Source organism: Prunus dulcis, chromosome 3, assembly GCF_902201215.1.
Source record: "Prunus dulcis chromosome 3, ALMONDv2, whole genome shotgun sequence".
NCBI lineage: Eukaryota > Viridiplantae > Streptophyta > Magnoliopsida > Rosales > Rosaceae > Prunus > Prunus dulcis.
The window spans coordinates 18,274,333-18,287,629 of NC_047652.1; the positions used below are offsets into that span (position 1 = coordinate 18,274,333).

General features: G+C 35.2%; 1 protein-coding gene across 5 annotated transcripts; it reads left to right on the top strand.

Moving 5' to 3' along the window:
* The first annotated feature begins 482 nt into the window (after positions 1-482).
* On the top strand, positions 483-3,703 carry LOC117621250 (OBERON-like protein). Of its 5 annotated transcripts, none has more exons than XM_034351615.1 (4): positions 483-599; positions 871-959; positions 1,501-2,659; positions 2,880-3,703. In XM_034351615.1, exons 3-4 carry the CDS (start codon positions 1,525-1,527, stop codon positions 3,503-3,505), a joined length of 1,761 nt encoding a protein of 586 aa, XP_034207506.1. In that variant the 5' UTR covers positions 483-599; positions 871-959; positions 1,501-1,524; the 3' UTR covers positions 3,506-3,703. The 5 variants fall into 5 exon arrangements, with proteins under 5 accessions (XP_034207506.1, XP_034207505.1, XP_034207503.1 ...); XM_034351613.1 differs by having other exon boundaries at positions 569-599; positions 1,498-2,659; XM_034351617.1 differs by lacking the exon at positions 483-599 and adding an exon at positions 631-771.
* Positions 3,704-13,297: the final 9,594 nt, after the last annotated feature.

A 13,297-nucleotide genomic window follows, 5' to 3' on the forward strand; every position in this document is an offset into this window, starting at 1 on the left:
AATTATCTGTTTTAATGTATTAATTTCGACTTAAATATGATATATGAATTAGTTCTCATTAAAAAAAAAAATTTTGCTCAGAATCCTTAAAAATTGGTTCTCATAGATAGTCTGATTCTAATTTATTAATGGTGCAGATTTGGAAGGAATATAATGTGAAACTAATATTTATTTTCAAATTTGATCAATCAAAATTATTCAAGTATTAAGTGAGATAAATGTTTCCTAAAATATAATTTTAATTTTCCATGTATGCTACGGCATTTGTCAAAGAAACATGTGCAAAAGTCAAGCAGGCCAAGCGGCGAAGTTACCATTTTGCCCTCGACAGTAAACGTGTCGTGAACGACGTGACTGGTCAGCAAATAAAAAACAATACAAGAAACGTGCTAAGCCAGTCAATTCCAACCCAAGACCGGCTGAGCCGGTCACCCCCAACGTTAAAAGTCTTCACTTTCCCGGTAAAAACACCGTTGCCGTGTCCCAGGGGCAAAATGGGAAAACCGCCTCTTCATAAAAAGTGAATTAAACTTCCCCATCTGTCTCCGCGTCTGCTTTCGTCTTCTCTACTGAGCTGAATTTATCTCGGGCCTCGTCTGGTAAGCACTCTCTCTCTCTCTCTCTCTCTCTCTCTCTCTCCCCCCTTCTCTCTTTGTTCCTTCTGTTTGGTCGCTGAGAAAATCGTAGAAAATGAAAGAAATTTTGTTTAGTTGGCATCAAATTTGTTGCTGTTGATCTAAGAATTTAACGAAAAGTCCACACTGAACAAAGGCAAGTATTTATATTAGGATCGGTTCCGTGACCTCTGAATTTGCTGCTTAGCCTTCCATTTATTCTTGTTGCTTTAATTCTCTCTGTGAAACGAAGCAGGTTAATCACCAAGCGAAGCAGATTCAACGGCACAGTAGACTTATTGTTTTGAAAAGAAAAAATTGGGGTTTTCTATTGTGTGCAAATTGGTAAAGGTCTGCCTTTTTGTTATATGTTTCTGACATGTTGCTGTTGCTAGAACGTTGTTTCATTTCGTAATTTGGAGATTAGAGGCTTTTCTGAAAATAGCATGCTTAATATTGATAGTCTTACGGCAAGAAAAAGCTTAGATTGGTAGTATTATTTTATTCAATTTCAGTACTTCTGTTGTGATGATTAATTCTCCGGAATCAGTACGACTGGCAGCTTTTAATAGATGTAGTAGAACCTAGATGATATGCTTCTCGTAGCAGTTTGGGTAATCACACCATGATGTAACTGAAAATTTGTCAAATCGTCTCACCATGCTGTGTTGCTTTTGGGATTTCATCTCAACTGATAGTTGTATATGTTTGTCTGTGCATGCACATGTCTTCTTTTGGGTGCTGAATGCGTGTTGTTAATTCTCAACAATGAGAAATCTTCTATATTTTTTAACATTCACTTTCAGATCTAATATGCAAAATGTCACGATAGCTTTCAGAAGAGAAAAAATGTTAGGGTACTTGGCTGATACTTCTATTTCAGTAGTTGCAGAAGTAGCGGATCTGGTGGATGGGTACATCATCTGGCTCCAATATACACCACCAACCTTCATCAAAGATGCTTCCTCCTCGTCAGCAACCACGAGCTGGGGGACTACAAACCTCCCTCTCCCTTGTCTCTTCAGATCCTCGGCTTTCCCCTGAAGAACCCAGATCAAATTCTGATCACAGGCGTGAGTCCCCTACTGAGAGTGCCAGTTCTCGAGAAACATGGCCTACTGCTGATGCCATAATGGCAAAGAAGATGGAGAATGGGAAAGCAGAAAATGATTGCCCGGAACAATCAGTCATTCGGCGTCTTTCCAGCGCTGATAAGATATCTCTTCGAGACATTGCAAGAGAGCGAGTTGATATAATCTCTGAAAAGATGCATCACCTACCTGATGAGTTTCAGGAAGAATTAAAGAACAACCTCCGAGTAATCCTTGATGGGAATGGTGGTTCGCAGCAGAGAGACGAATTTTTTATCCTGCAGAAGCTTGTTCAAAGTAGAACAGATTTAACAGCGAAGACTTTGATTAGAGCACACAGAGTACAGCTTGAAATCCTTGTTGCAATAAATACCGGGATTCTGGCCTTTTTGCATCCAAATATCAGTCTGTCGCAAACTTCCCTTATTGAAGTTTTCGTGTACAAGAGATGCAGAAATATAGCATGCCAAAACCAGATTCCAGCTGATGATTGTACATGCGAGATATGCACTAAAAGAAATGGTTTCTGCAATCTTTGCATGTGTGTAGTATGTAACAAGTTTGATTTTGAAGTGAACACTTGCCGTTGGGTTGGTTGTGATTTGTGTTCTCATTGGACTCACACTGATTGTGCTATTCGGGATGGACTAATATGCATGGGTGCCTCTGGTAAGAGTGGATCAGGGCCATCCGAAATGCTTTTTAGGTGTCGAGCTTGCAATCGGACATCTGAGCTACTGGGTTGGGTCAAAGATGTTTTTCAACACTGTGCACCTGCCTGGGACCCGGAGGCTCTGACGAGAGAGCTTGATTTTGTTAGTAGAATTTTTCATGGAAGTGAAGACCCCCGAGGGCAAAAACTCTTCTGGAAGTGTAAGGAACTCAAAGAAAAGATAGAAAGTGGACTTGCAGAGTCATCAGCAGCTTGCAGAGCAATATTGATGTTTTTCCAAGGTATATATTCAATGTTCATCCTAGGGAAGAACCATGTGTTCTGGTACTTTCAAGTCTACTGGAATAATATTTGTGGTTTATTAGGAATATTTGAACTCCAACTCTAGATAAATTTTCGTGGAATTTTTGTTTCAATTTTAGTAATCTGCATGTTGTGTTGCCCTTTTTTTATTATTCATTTATCTATATTGTCCTGATTTGAAGTATCTTCTTTATGAAGAGCTTGAGGTAGACTCTCCAAATCCAAAGAGCCTGGAAAATGGGGAAAGTGGACGGCTGATAGCCCCGCAGGAGGCCTGTAATCGAATTGCTGAAGTGGTGCAAGAGGCCATAAGGAAGATGGAAATGGTGGCCGATGAGAAGATGAGAATGTACAAGAAAGCCCGAATGGCTGTTGAGGCTTGTGACAGGGAACTCCAGGACAAGGCCAGGGAAGTTCAAGAACTAAAGCTGGAGAGGCAAAAAAAGAAGGTACAAATCGAAGAGCTGGAGAAAATTGTGAGGCTCAAACATGCAGAAGCTGATATGTTCCAACTCAAGGCTAATGAGGCAAAACGAGAGGCTGAGAGGCTCCAGAGGATTGCTCTTGCCAAGTCAGATAAATCGGAGGAAGAATATGCCAGCAGCTACTTGAAACAACGATTGAGTGAAGCTGAGGCAGAAAAGCAGTATCTATTTGAGAAGATTAAACTGCAAGAGAGTTCGCGGGCATCCCAGAGCAGCGGTGGTGGTGGTGATGCATCTCAGTTGCTGATGTACTCAAAAATGCATGATATGCTTTACAATGCCCCTCCTAAGGCAGACTGCCTGCCAAACGAACGCCATCCTTTCAGAAAAAATCCTTGAGGAGTGGTTTCTAGTATGTACCGTGTATTATTTTAACTTCAGTAGTGGCAATGTTACTTTCTTTGGTGAACTAGTTTGAATGCGATGACTTGTTGAATATGACCTGTGGCCTGTGGGCATTTTTATCTATCTACGAAGGCTGATAGCTTTTTAACTTTTTCCTCGTGTATAAAAATAAGTATATGTTTTGGTGGTGTTGATTGAGTGTTTTGGGGTTGATTTATTTGATACATATCTTCTTATTATGTAAATTTGGCCTCGTCGTCTCTCTTCGAAGAAACCATGGGTACCATGGATTCCGAGCACGGAGATCGTGGGTAAGGTTTACTGGAACGAACATAAAGTTCTAAACGCCATAGTGGTGCTAATGCTATGACACCTAATTGTAGAGCTGTTAGAGACATCTGGAGTGACAATTTTGGCATTGTTTAAGAACAAGCCTGATCTTCTGGAATGGGTGACGCTGATGATCTTGCTGGGGTTGCCTGATGGAACCAGAGATCCATTTGGAAAATGCAACAAATGCCTGAAATTTAGTGCGGTCGTATCGAATGGCTGAGGATGAATTCTTGGAGATGATGTGGAGTGACTGCAGCTCTTGATAATTCCTGATCATTTGGCATGAAGAAGGTTATATTCGTATTTCGCAGCGATTTGGGGATGCTGCTATGTACGAACTGAAGAGGACAACAAATCCATGGGAAGACCTCATTCTCATGTCAGCCATGGCTGCCTGCAGATCGGTTTCGTTGATTTGTTTTGCAAGCTTAGACTCTCCAACTGCAAATGGGAGAAAGATGAAAAACCAGATGGCCATCGAGTACAACTTTGGGTGTAATTCTTTGAGCTGCTCATGTACAGGGATGGTATAAAATTTATGGATTGGTGTGCATTTCGTTCTTTTTTAATCATCAATCAAAGATGATCGGTTGAATGTTGGGCTGCGTTCATTCTGTAAAGGGGTTCAGTTGGAAGGTGATTTATGCATGACGGGCAGGTAGTAATTACGCTGTTTTTTAAATAAATAAAAAAACTTTGATCTACATTTTCTCTCTGTTTAATCTAGTGGTCCTAAGTTTCCCCTCTAGTTTATCTATATATATAAAGCAAAAGGCAGAGAATGGTGAAACATTCAAAATACCAGAAAATGCCCTTGGTTAATGCAAACATTAAGAATTCAAATTATTAATTAAATGAGGATAATACAGTAAATTCACACTTTTTCATATTTAAAAAAAAGAGAAAGAAAAAGAAAAAGCAGATAATGGATCCTATTTTTAGGGAACACAACTACCCATTATCTTTTTTAATTCTAAAATAAATTTAAATTTTTTTAAAAAAAAGCCTCTTACAGGCGCGGAAGCGCGTGCAGGGAGGCTAGTCATAAATAAATAAAAACACAATTCTCTTTCTATGGTGCCCAAAAAGAGATTGTTCCAATGATCAGACACAATTAATATCTTAATTGCTGAACAAAAACATTTCAAAAATAAATGTTATGGTTAATGCATAAAATAGCGTTCACTTGTGAACCCGAAGTCTTAAGTTTGATCCCCTTTGCCCAATATCGTTTGTGCTAAAAAAAAATTCTTTTAGAGTAATAACAACACAATGTTGACCCTTCCAGTCAAGTGGGCTGCATTCAAATGTGATTAAACGGTTGTTGTATGATTGTTATCTTCTTCTGCTTAAGTAAATATCAAGCTTTGAACTTCAATTTGGCTGCATTACAAAGTTTGAATTTGAAGCTCAAGTTTGACCAAAGAATATATAGGTCCAATTTGTTGAGGACAGAATTGGAGATTGCAATCTTTCAAACTCAATATTATAATAGAGCAAAGATAAGAAGAGCAAACATCATGCGTGAGAATGACCCAAAATAGACTGGTTGCCTTTCAACATTAACATCACATACAAATGAAAGACTTTTTAAAGCTATTATTATGGTCATATATCAACATTAATAAATGGAAACTACTTCGATAAACTGTTAATACCAAATTAGGAGCAAATTGCATGCTCGAGACATGCGCAAAATAGCAAACAGATAAACGAAAACAAGAATCATGCCAAAGAACAATTGAGTGATTTGCAGCAACCTCAGTCAAAGACGATGTATAACCAAAAGAGAACATGAGCAGTGTTAGAGAGCGGATTTTGGGGGAATAATTGGATTGAGAACATAGCCTAAAATGGGTAGTGATGAACTTCAATCTGAGCATGGCTCAGAAGAAATCACCACAAGAGGCTTCTTATTCAAAACGCCTCAGTGGACTTATTCACTAACCCAAAAGGAAAAGACGAGAAGAGATGAGGGGAAGGAGAGGCAGTGACGCTTCTTCCTCCTCCCCCTTCTATGGAATTTTTCTTTTAGAACTCACAAAAAGAGAAAGCGGCTAGGGTTTTTTCAACTATCCCAAATAGGCTTGTCACCTTCTACCTGGTAGTGTGTACTAACTATAAGTACAATAAGTTGCTAATTTTTCCACCTTATTGCGGCTCGCATTAACATTATTTTCGTGACTTTCAATTTAACGAAAGATTTTGTAAAATCATTATACCATGTCATCATGTTTGAAGTGATATTAATCTTTGAAGGTAATCTATTTGAAGCTAGTGAGTTTCGTCTCAATTTTTAAATAAATGACATTGTTTGAGTGGCTAATCATGCCATTTCAACCTAATTACATAATATGGCTGTGCAACAGATTTTTTTTTTTTTCTCCAGAAGAAGATATTGCAAATGTTAAGTTACCTGCTGCCTAATGGATACGGTTTTCACCAGAAAAGCGATGCATGATTAAAATATTTATAAAAATAAATAAATTATACTCTTGATGATTGGTGGTTTAAAGTTAGAGTTTTTCTATTTAAACACTGCACTTCACTTTGTTTACCTCAACTTCTAATTCAAAAATTTCACACTTTCTAAGAAAACTCCAATATATTTCCAAACTATCCCTATAATACACACCCGGCAGAAAAAATAAAATAAAATAAACTCATCAATGTCACACCTCACACCCCACACCCCGCTATCTTGCCTCTCACTACTCTAAGTTCATTTTAACCTCATATTACTTAAAAATATAATTAATAAAAAATAAAAAAAATAAAAATACTGTTATCAAATGTATAGCAGTATTATTTTATTATTATTATTATTGTTTTAAAAAAATTATTTTCTTGTTCAACAAAGCAAACCCATGTGGCAATTTCCAGATTATATATCAATCAAAGGCTTAGGCAAACACTATTTCTTTGCTTCGCAGTCAAGGTCTGGTTTTTTTTCCTCAAGTTTTGTTTCTTTGATTATGATGATTATTATTATTATTATTTCTCATTTGTTTGTTTGATTATGATTTTCCGTATTTAGGGTTTGTGAAGAAAATGTGATAGTGTAGTAGGTTTCTTGGATTAAAAGAGGAGTAACGGAGTTTGTGTTTTTCTAAAACTTAATATGAAGTATTAAGTTTGATGACCTTTTTTGTCTTTTAACACAATAATAAAACTTAAGAGCTTAATGATTTAAGTATTGTGGTGAACAAAGAAAAATGTGGAGTTTAAATTTAAAAAACTCTTAAAATTATTCTTGTTGATAAAATAATTCTTCCAAAGTTAATAAATAAATCAAACATTATTGATAATAGCTTTAATTATAGTTGTGAACCTTTGGCTTGGCTGGCTGTAACGTGAAAATTAGGACAATATGCATTTTATGGAAGCTATTCGGACATTCCTTTTCATGGGAAATCCCTGTATTAATCATCAATTCCTCAAATGAAAGTCATTTCAAAATTAATAATTCCGCTTAGTTAAAATAATTGCAAGGATACATCATATAATTCCGCTAATCTGCCCATGCTATAACGTGAATGTAGGATTATCATTATTATTATTATTATTTTCTTTATAAAAGATGATATAATTTTATTAGATCAATAGGAATAACATTACAAAGACCGTAAAGGGAGCCATCCCAATAATAATATGACAGACATGAATAAAACTTCTCCACTGACTTGAGCCAGCCGAAAAGCTTAAAGCATCTGGAGACATTTACTCTCGAAAGTAATTTTTCTATAATCCCCTCAACTGCCATAATTTTTCCGAATTTAGTCTAATGACATCAAGGACAAAAACTAGCAGCTAACCGGCATGACTTTTATAGAGAGACTAAGAACACCCATCAAACTCAACTAAGTTTCTGAAATCATAAAAGAAAAAACACAGAAAACTCATCAAGTTTCTGGAATTTATTGAACAAAATAAACTAAAATAACGCTGTCAAAAAGAAAAACCAACCGCACTGCCGTTAATCTTCCTTTGGAACATGAAATAGAGAGCGTCACTTAATTGTTCTTATTTTTATACAAACGATATTATTTTTTTTTATAAAATGAATTCACAGAATCAATGATGCAAGAATAACGGCCCTTGATCCCTTAAACTACAAACATCATGCTCATTATTGTATTCTAGATGTTCTTTCAAGTTTCAATGGACATAGCAACTTATTGTAAATTAATTGGGACATGCCATCAATTGGGAAGAGGAAAGGAACAGTTATGGATTTCTATAAGACTATATAACCATGCATGGGTGACATATATATAGATATAGGTAGGTAGGTAAGCCATGGTATTTATTTTATCAGACTATCATTTTATTTATTTTATTTTATTTTTGTTTCTTATCAGATTATCATTTGAGTTGTTGGAAGACTTTGAATGGTTTTGGAGACAACTAAAATTAATGATTGAAAAATGAGTAAACAAACAAACAAACAAAGGCACATTAAAAAACCCTGAGGGGTTTGTGATTACATAAACTAAGAAATTGAATACTATTAGAGTGCATTTGGAATGTGAGGCTTCCCAATATACAATTTTTAGTTATATTTCATAGTTTCATTATAAAATTGAAATGTTGACATATGAGCTACTTATTTCATCCAAAATGCTACATTTTATGCAGTTATAATTCCAAAGAGAATCATTTTTCTTTGTTTGCTGATTTAGCAGTAAATACTGCAGTTAATGGGGTTTCTCACACACAAAATACCAAGGTGTAAGTCAAGGTTCTTTTTCATTGAGTTAGACTCTGTTGGCCAACTCATTTTTATTTTCATGGTTGGATTTGGGTGTTTATTTGTTCAGAAAAGCATCCTTATTTGTCCCTTTTCTTTTGCATTTTTCCTTCGAGTACAAGGGTGCAAACCATTTTAATGTTATCTCAAACACACACAAGTAACATCATGTTGAACATGACCCAAATTCAGCTTTGCCATCACCCTCTCCACCTGCAAAATAATTAAAATCCATCAAAAGCACATAAATTTTTAATTAAATACACTACCCTAAGCACCTATATTGGATCCTTCCCTTCAATTTTTGTACAACTCACACCCAAAAAAAAAAAAAAAAAAAAATTCCCAAAAAAATTTTTTAATTTTAATTAGCATGTTCCCTGGTAGCTGTTGGTCACCTAAATTAATTCCATGCCTTTTGAAGCAAACATGGAGGTTCGAGAAGAGGAGAGCTTTTAATAAATATTTTGGTGGACGTTAAAGTGCGTCTATACCTATACTATCTACTATTTATACTATCTACAAAGAAAGCAACGGCTATGATTTTTTGGACTTAATTTAAAGTGGATACTGTTTTTAGTGCTTTCAGACATCTTTTTAGCTTAAAGTCTAAATAATTTTAAAGATAACCTAATTTTGTATTGTGGATCATGATTAACATTCATGCTACTGCAAAACCATTTTTTATTTTTTTATTTTTTTATTTTTTTGTGTGTGTGGGGTAATCTACCCCACCATGCATCTGCCGTCACATGCCACACAAAAGTAGATCGACCTACAAAAATACCTTTCTAAGACATATATATATATATATATATATATTTTCAAATTTGCATCATTAATTGGATATTGCTAAAGTTTTTTATTCTCTGCTGCCACCAAACTAATTAAGCATCATCCCATCTCAGCAAGAAGAAACTTGTGGAGCTTCCCCTTCTCATAAATTCTTGACTGTATTTTTTGGGTTTGGTTCCATTATTGGTGAAGTAGGGAGATGCTTGAGAAAGTGTGTTACCTACCTTCTTCTCTTGGCTTCCTTTTGGCCAAAGGCAAAGCATGGGGATGTGGCTTTCCCCAAGTGACATTGCCATTGCTATCAAATTATCAATAGTGGGACATGGGATAAAAAGTGCACACATTTATTCATGCCATACGCATGCACAGCCACAAGTTCAATCATTTTAAACTCTAGAACACCTATACCACAAAATCCACTATGATAATAAAGAAACGCTAAAGGAATACGACGAATTAAGTGTATTGAAAGATAAACCCAACATACTCAACTCGAATCTCTAATTCATATTCAACTCGAAACTTACTTTTGAAATAACTATATGAGCTCATGTTACCAGAATTCATTGATTGAGCTCAAACGACAAGCTCAACTCAACCCAAGCAAACAATTTTCTTACCTATTATCAGTGGTGGTATCAAACTAGATGTTTATCTCTATCATAATATATCTAGCTTCAATCATAATGTCAGAAATATTCATACAACGTAGCCTTTTAAAAAGAATACTATTTACCTCATTCCCTATAAGAAGATGCTCATTCTTTTACGAATCACAGTTTGACATATATGCAAAAATAATTCATAAAAAACACCACCAAAAAAAAAAACACACATGTTACACTCGTATTAACAAGAATGTACGAGCTCACTCATACTAACGAATGAAGTATTTTTCATTTAAAAAGTAATAATATATAGCTAAAGCGTAAACTTGCCTCAATATTTTTAAATAGACAAAAAGTATTTTAAACTCAAAGTCAACATCATCTTCTATTCTGATTTGTTTTTAGCGCAACAGACACATGGCTTGAACACTCTTATACTCATATAGCCCAAGTTACGAAATTGCCCATCATGTTTTCGCGAAAACAAGAGTCACGAGATTTTGTCTCCCCAAAATAAGTAGAGACGAGGGAGGCCTGCCTGGTAATTTCAAACAGAGGGGGGAAAAAACCGAAACGTGTTGTAGATTTTGTCGGGTAGTAAATGGGGTTTGTCTGTCGGGTAAGCCTTGGCCACATATACGGTTTTAAGTTATAACCGAACAGAGACGTTCAGTGGGACCCGCCCACCCCACGTTGTTGACGTGTCGGCCTCAGATTCTTTCCCGGGTTTTTTCTTGTGGGTTTTTATAATGTGCGGCAAAAGTTGGAAAAGATGGTAACGTTAATTTGTCAGAAGCAGCTGTCGTGGCCCCCACTTAATTTCGTCACGACTCTCGAGGATCTGAGCTCTAAATCGGAGCCGAGGATTTGGAGTTTGGCGCCTAGCACGCCGCTAAGACCATGTTTGGTTGCACAACCAGAAAAAGCAAATACCCATATTAAATTAAATTTTTTTTCTGTTTTTTAAAAGGCACCCATATTAAAAAGAAATTCAAAATTAGAAATAATATGAGCAAATTTTGAAAAAATTAAATTAAATTCTCTAAAATGATTTCATACAAGATTTCCTAACCACAAATTTAACAAAATTTTGTATGTGATCTATACATACGGCAGAATAAAGAGATTTTATTTTTTATTTTTTATCCTCATCAGCCTTACCTAAAAGTTTATTTATTTATTTTTTATTTGGGGGGTCAAGACCTAAAAGTTGTATTGGTATCTGAAGTTGTCCCTTTCTCTCTTGTTTAAGGTGCAAGATAAGTCTAAAAATCCACATAAATAAGTAAGAAAGGTTACAATCTAGACAAGAATATGCCATTTGTATAATAATGCATTTTTTTTTTTTTGTTCTTTTGCTAATGCATTGTGCAATGTATGATATAAAAAAACAGTTGTCATATGATTAAAAAACAGTCCATTATCTCTCTCTCTCCCCCTCACATAAGTTTAGCTTACCTAGGAAAAAAGTGAGAAATGAGGAGTTAAAAATCATTAAAATGAATGGCCATCAAAGTAAATCTTCATTGGAAGAAGAATACACACATAGTGGTGGGTCTAAAGTCCAACTGGATAAAGTAATTATTGAGCCTTAAAACTTGTTGCTTAATGTGGCCCATAGAATGAGGCATTTCTTGGATGTGTACTTTGTAGTTTCTATCACTAACAAGTTAAAAAGAAAAGTGGAGAAGATAAAAACAGTGGAGCACTTGATGCCATTATGTCAAAGTGGCTTCAAGCATCTCTCTTCTTCTTTCTTAATTTTTTTTTTTTCACAAGGATATTTAAATTTAAATCCACCATTACCTAGCTCACCCCATCATCCCCCATGATGCAAAATATATCTCTTTATCAATACAATACATATCCTATGCAGACGTTCAGACGTTATTATCGTGCAGACGTCATCTATTTTCTATTACCTCTTTCTGCTTTCCTTCCTATTTATAATGGCATCCGCACGACATCTGGATAAGCAAATAAATGCATATATTGAGGAGGGGAGAATCGAATCTAGGACATTAGGTGCAATGATAAATTCTTTTAACCACTTGAGTTACAAGTACTTCACAATCAACACATATATACTAATTATGAGAGAACATGTGATTTACAAAATCCAAAATTTTGTTTATATATATATATATATATATAAAAGATGGATGAGCCTACAACAATTTCTATTCCAAATCAAACTAAGCCCAGGAAAGTGTAATAATTTTTACACTGGAGCCAAAAGAAGAAAAAATACAGAGGTGAAAAAAGAAAGGTAAAATGGGCAAAGGTCAATGCTTGACAAATAACATATGCCCACTTGAAATAAAAAGTAGTACAATGTAAGGACAAAAAAAGTTGGGGAAAGAGTTTGTACAATGTTTGAGTTTGATGGCTTGGTTTGGTTGAGTTGTGTCCCAAATTTATGTAGAGACTTATTAATTCTTAAGCATGAATATAAAAACTCCCAAATGAAGGTCAAACTAATCATGGTTTTAATTTAAGTGATTACTTTAAACACTGGTTTTAATTTAGTCCTATTGCTTGTGCATTTTCATTAATGAATTTATTCCATTATATTACATTGGAGGGTAAGGTATATAGCCGACACACATATTCATAGATGCCCCCATCATTAAATATATCTTCGAAACACAATTGCAGATTAAGAATCTTGACACATGTACCCATTAACTCAGTTCCCGAGTAATTGCCGATTTTTTTGTTTATGTGTAGTAAAATACTAGAGACACAAAAAAAAGAAATTTATTTATTTATTTTCCTTCATATCTTTTTATCAGCAAATAATGTGGGTGGTAACACAAAACAATAGTAAAATAAACAATACTCCAACATTAGTTGAGATCTAAATTTCAAAATTTATTTTTGTTGTCTGTCATTTTCTCTCTGGAAAAGAAAAAAATAAGAAGCAAAGAAAGAAGAAAGAAACTGAAGCCTGGGTGGAAGCCTCTCCTCTTCATTGCCTATATTTACTGAATAAAAAAACACACCCTTCTCTCTCTCTCACACACCTGTACGTCCGTATACCTGCATTGCAGCAGGGGGGCAGATACACCATCTTAAACACTGAATGCTGCAGTCTCTTTCAACTATTACAAAAGTAAAAGAGGCCCAGAACAGAAAAATGAAGGAAAATTAATAAATCAAGCTTAAAAAAATTAGAAAATTGGAAAAGCTCTGGTTATTATGTATTGTGGGTAATTTTGATATTGGGTTTTGTTTGCTTTTGCTTAACCTTCCCCCACTAGATGATGAGATAATGATGTGCCCCTCAAATCAAATGCT

Excerpts from the sequence above, each read along its gene's own strand:
- LOC117621250 (XM_034351615.1), top strand. The coding sequence starts at position 1,525 with ATGGGTACATCATCTGGCTCCAATATACACCACCAACCTTCATCAAAG. Across the intron at positions 2,660-2,879 it reads AATATTGATGTTTTTCCAAG|AGCTTGAGGTAGACTCTCCA; the intron begins GTATATATTCAA and ends TTCTTTATGAAG.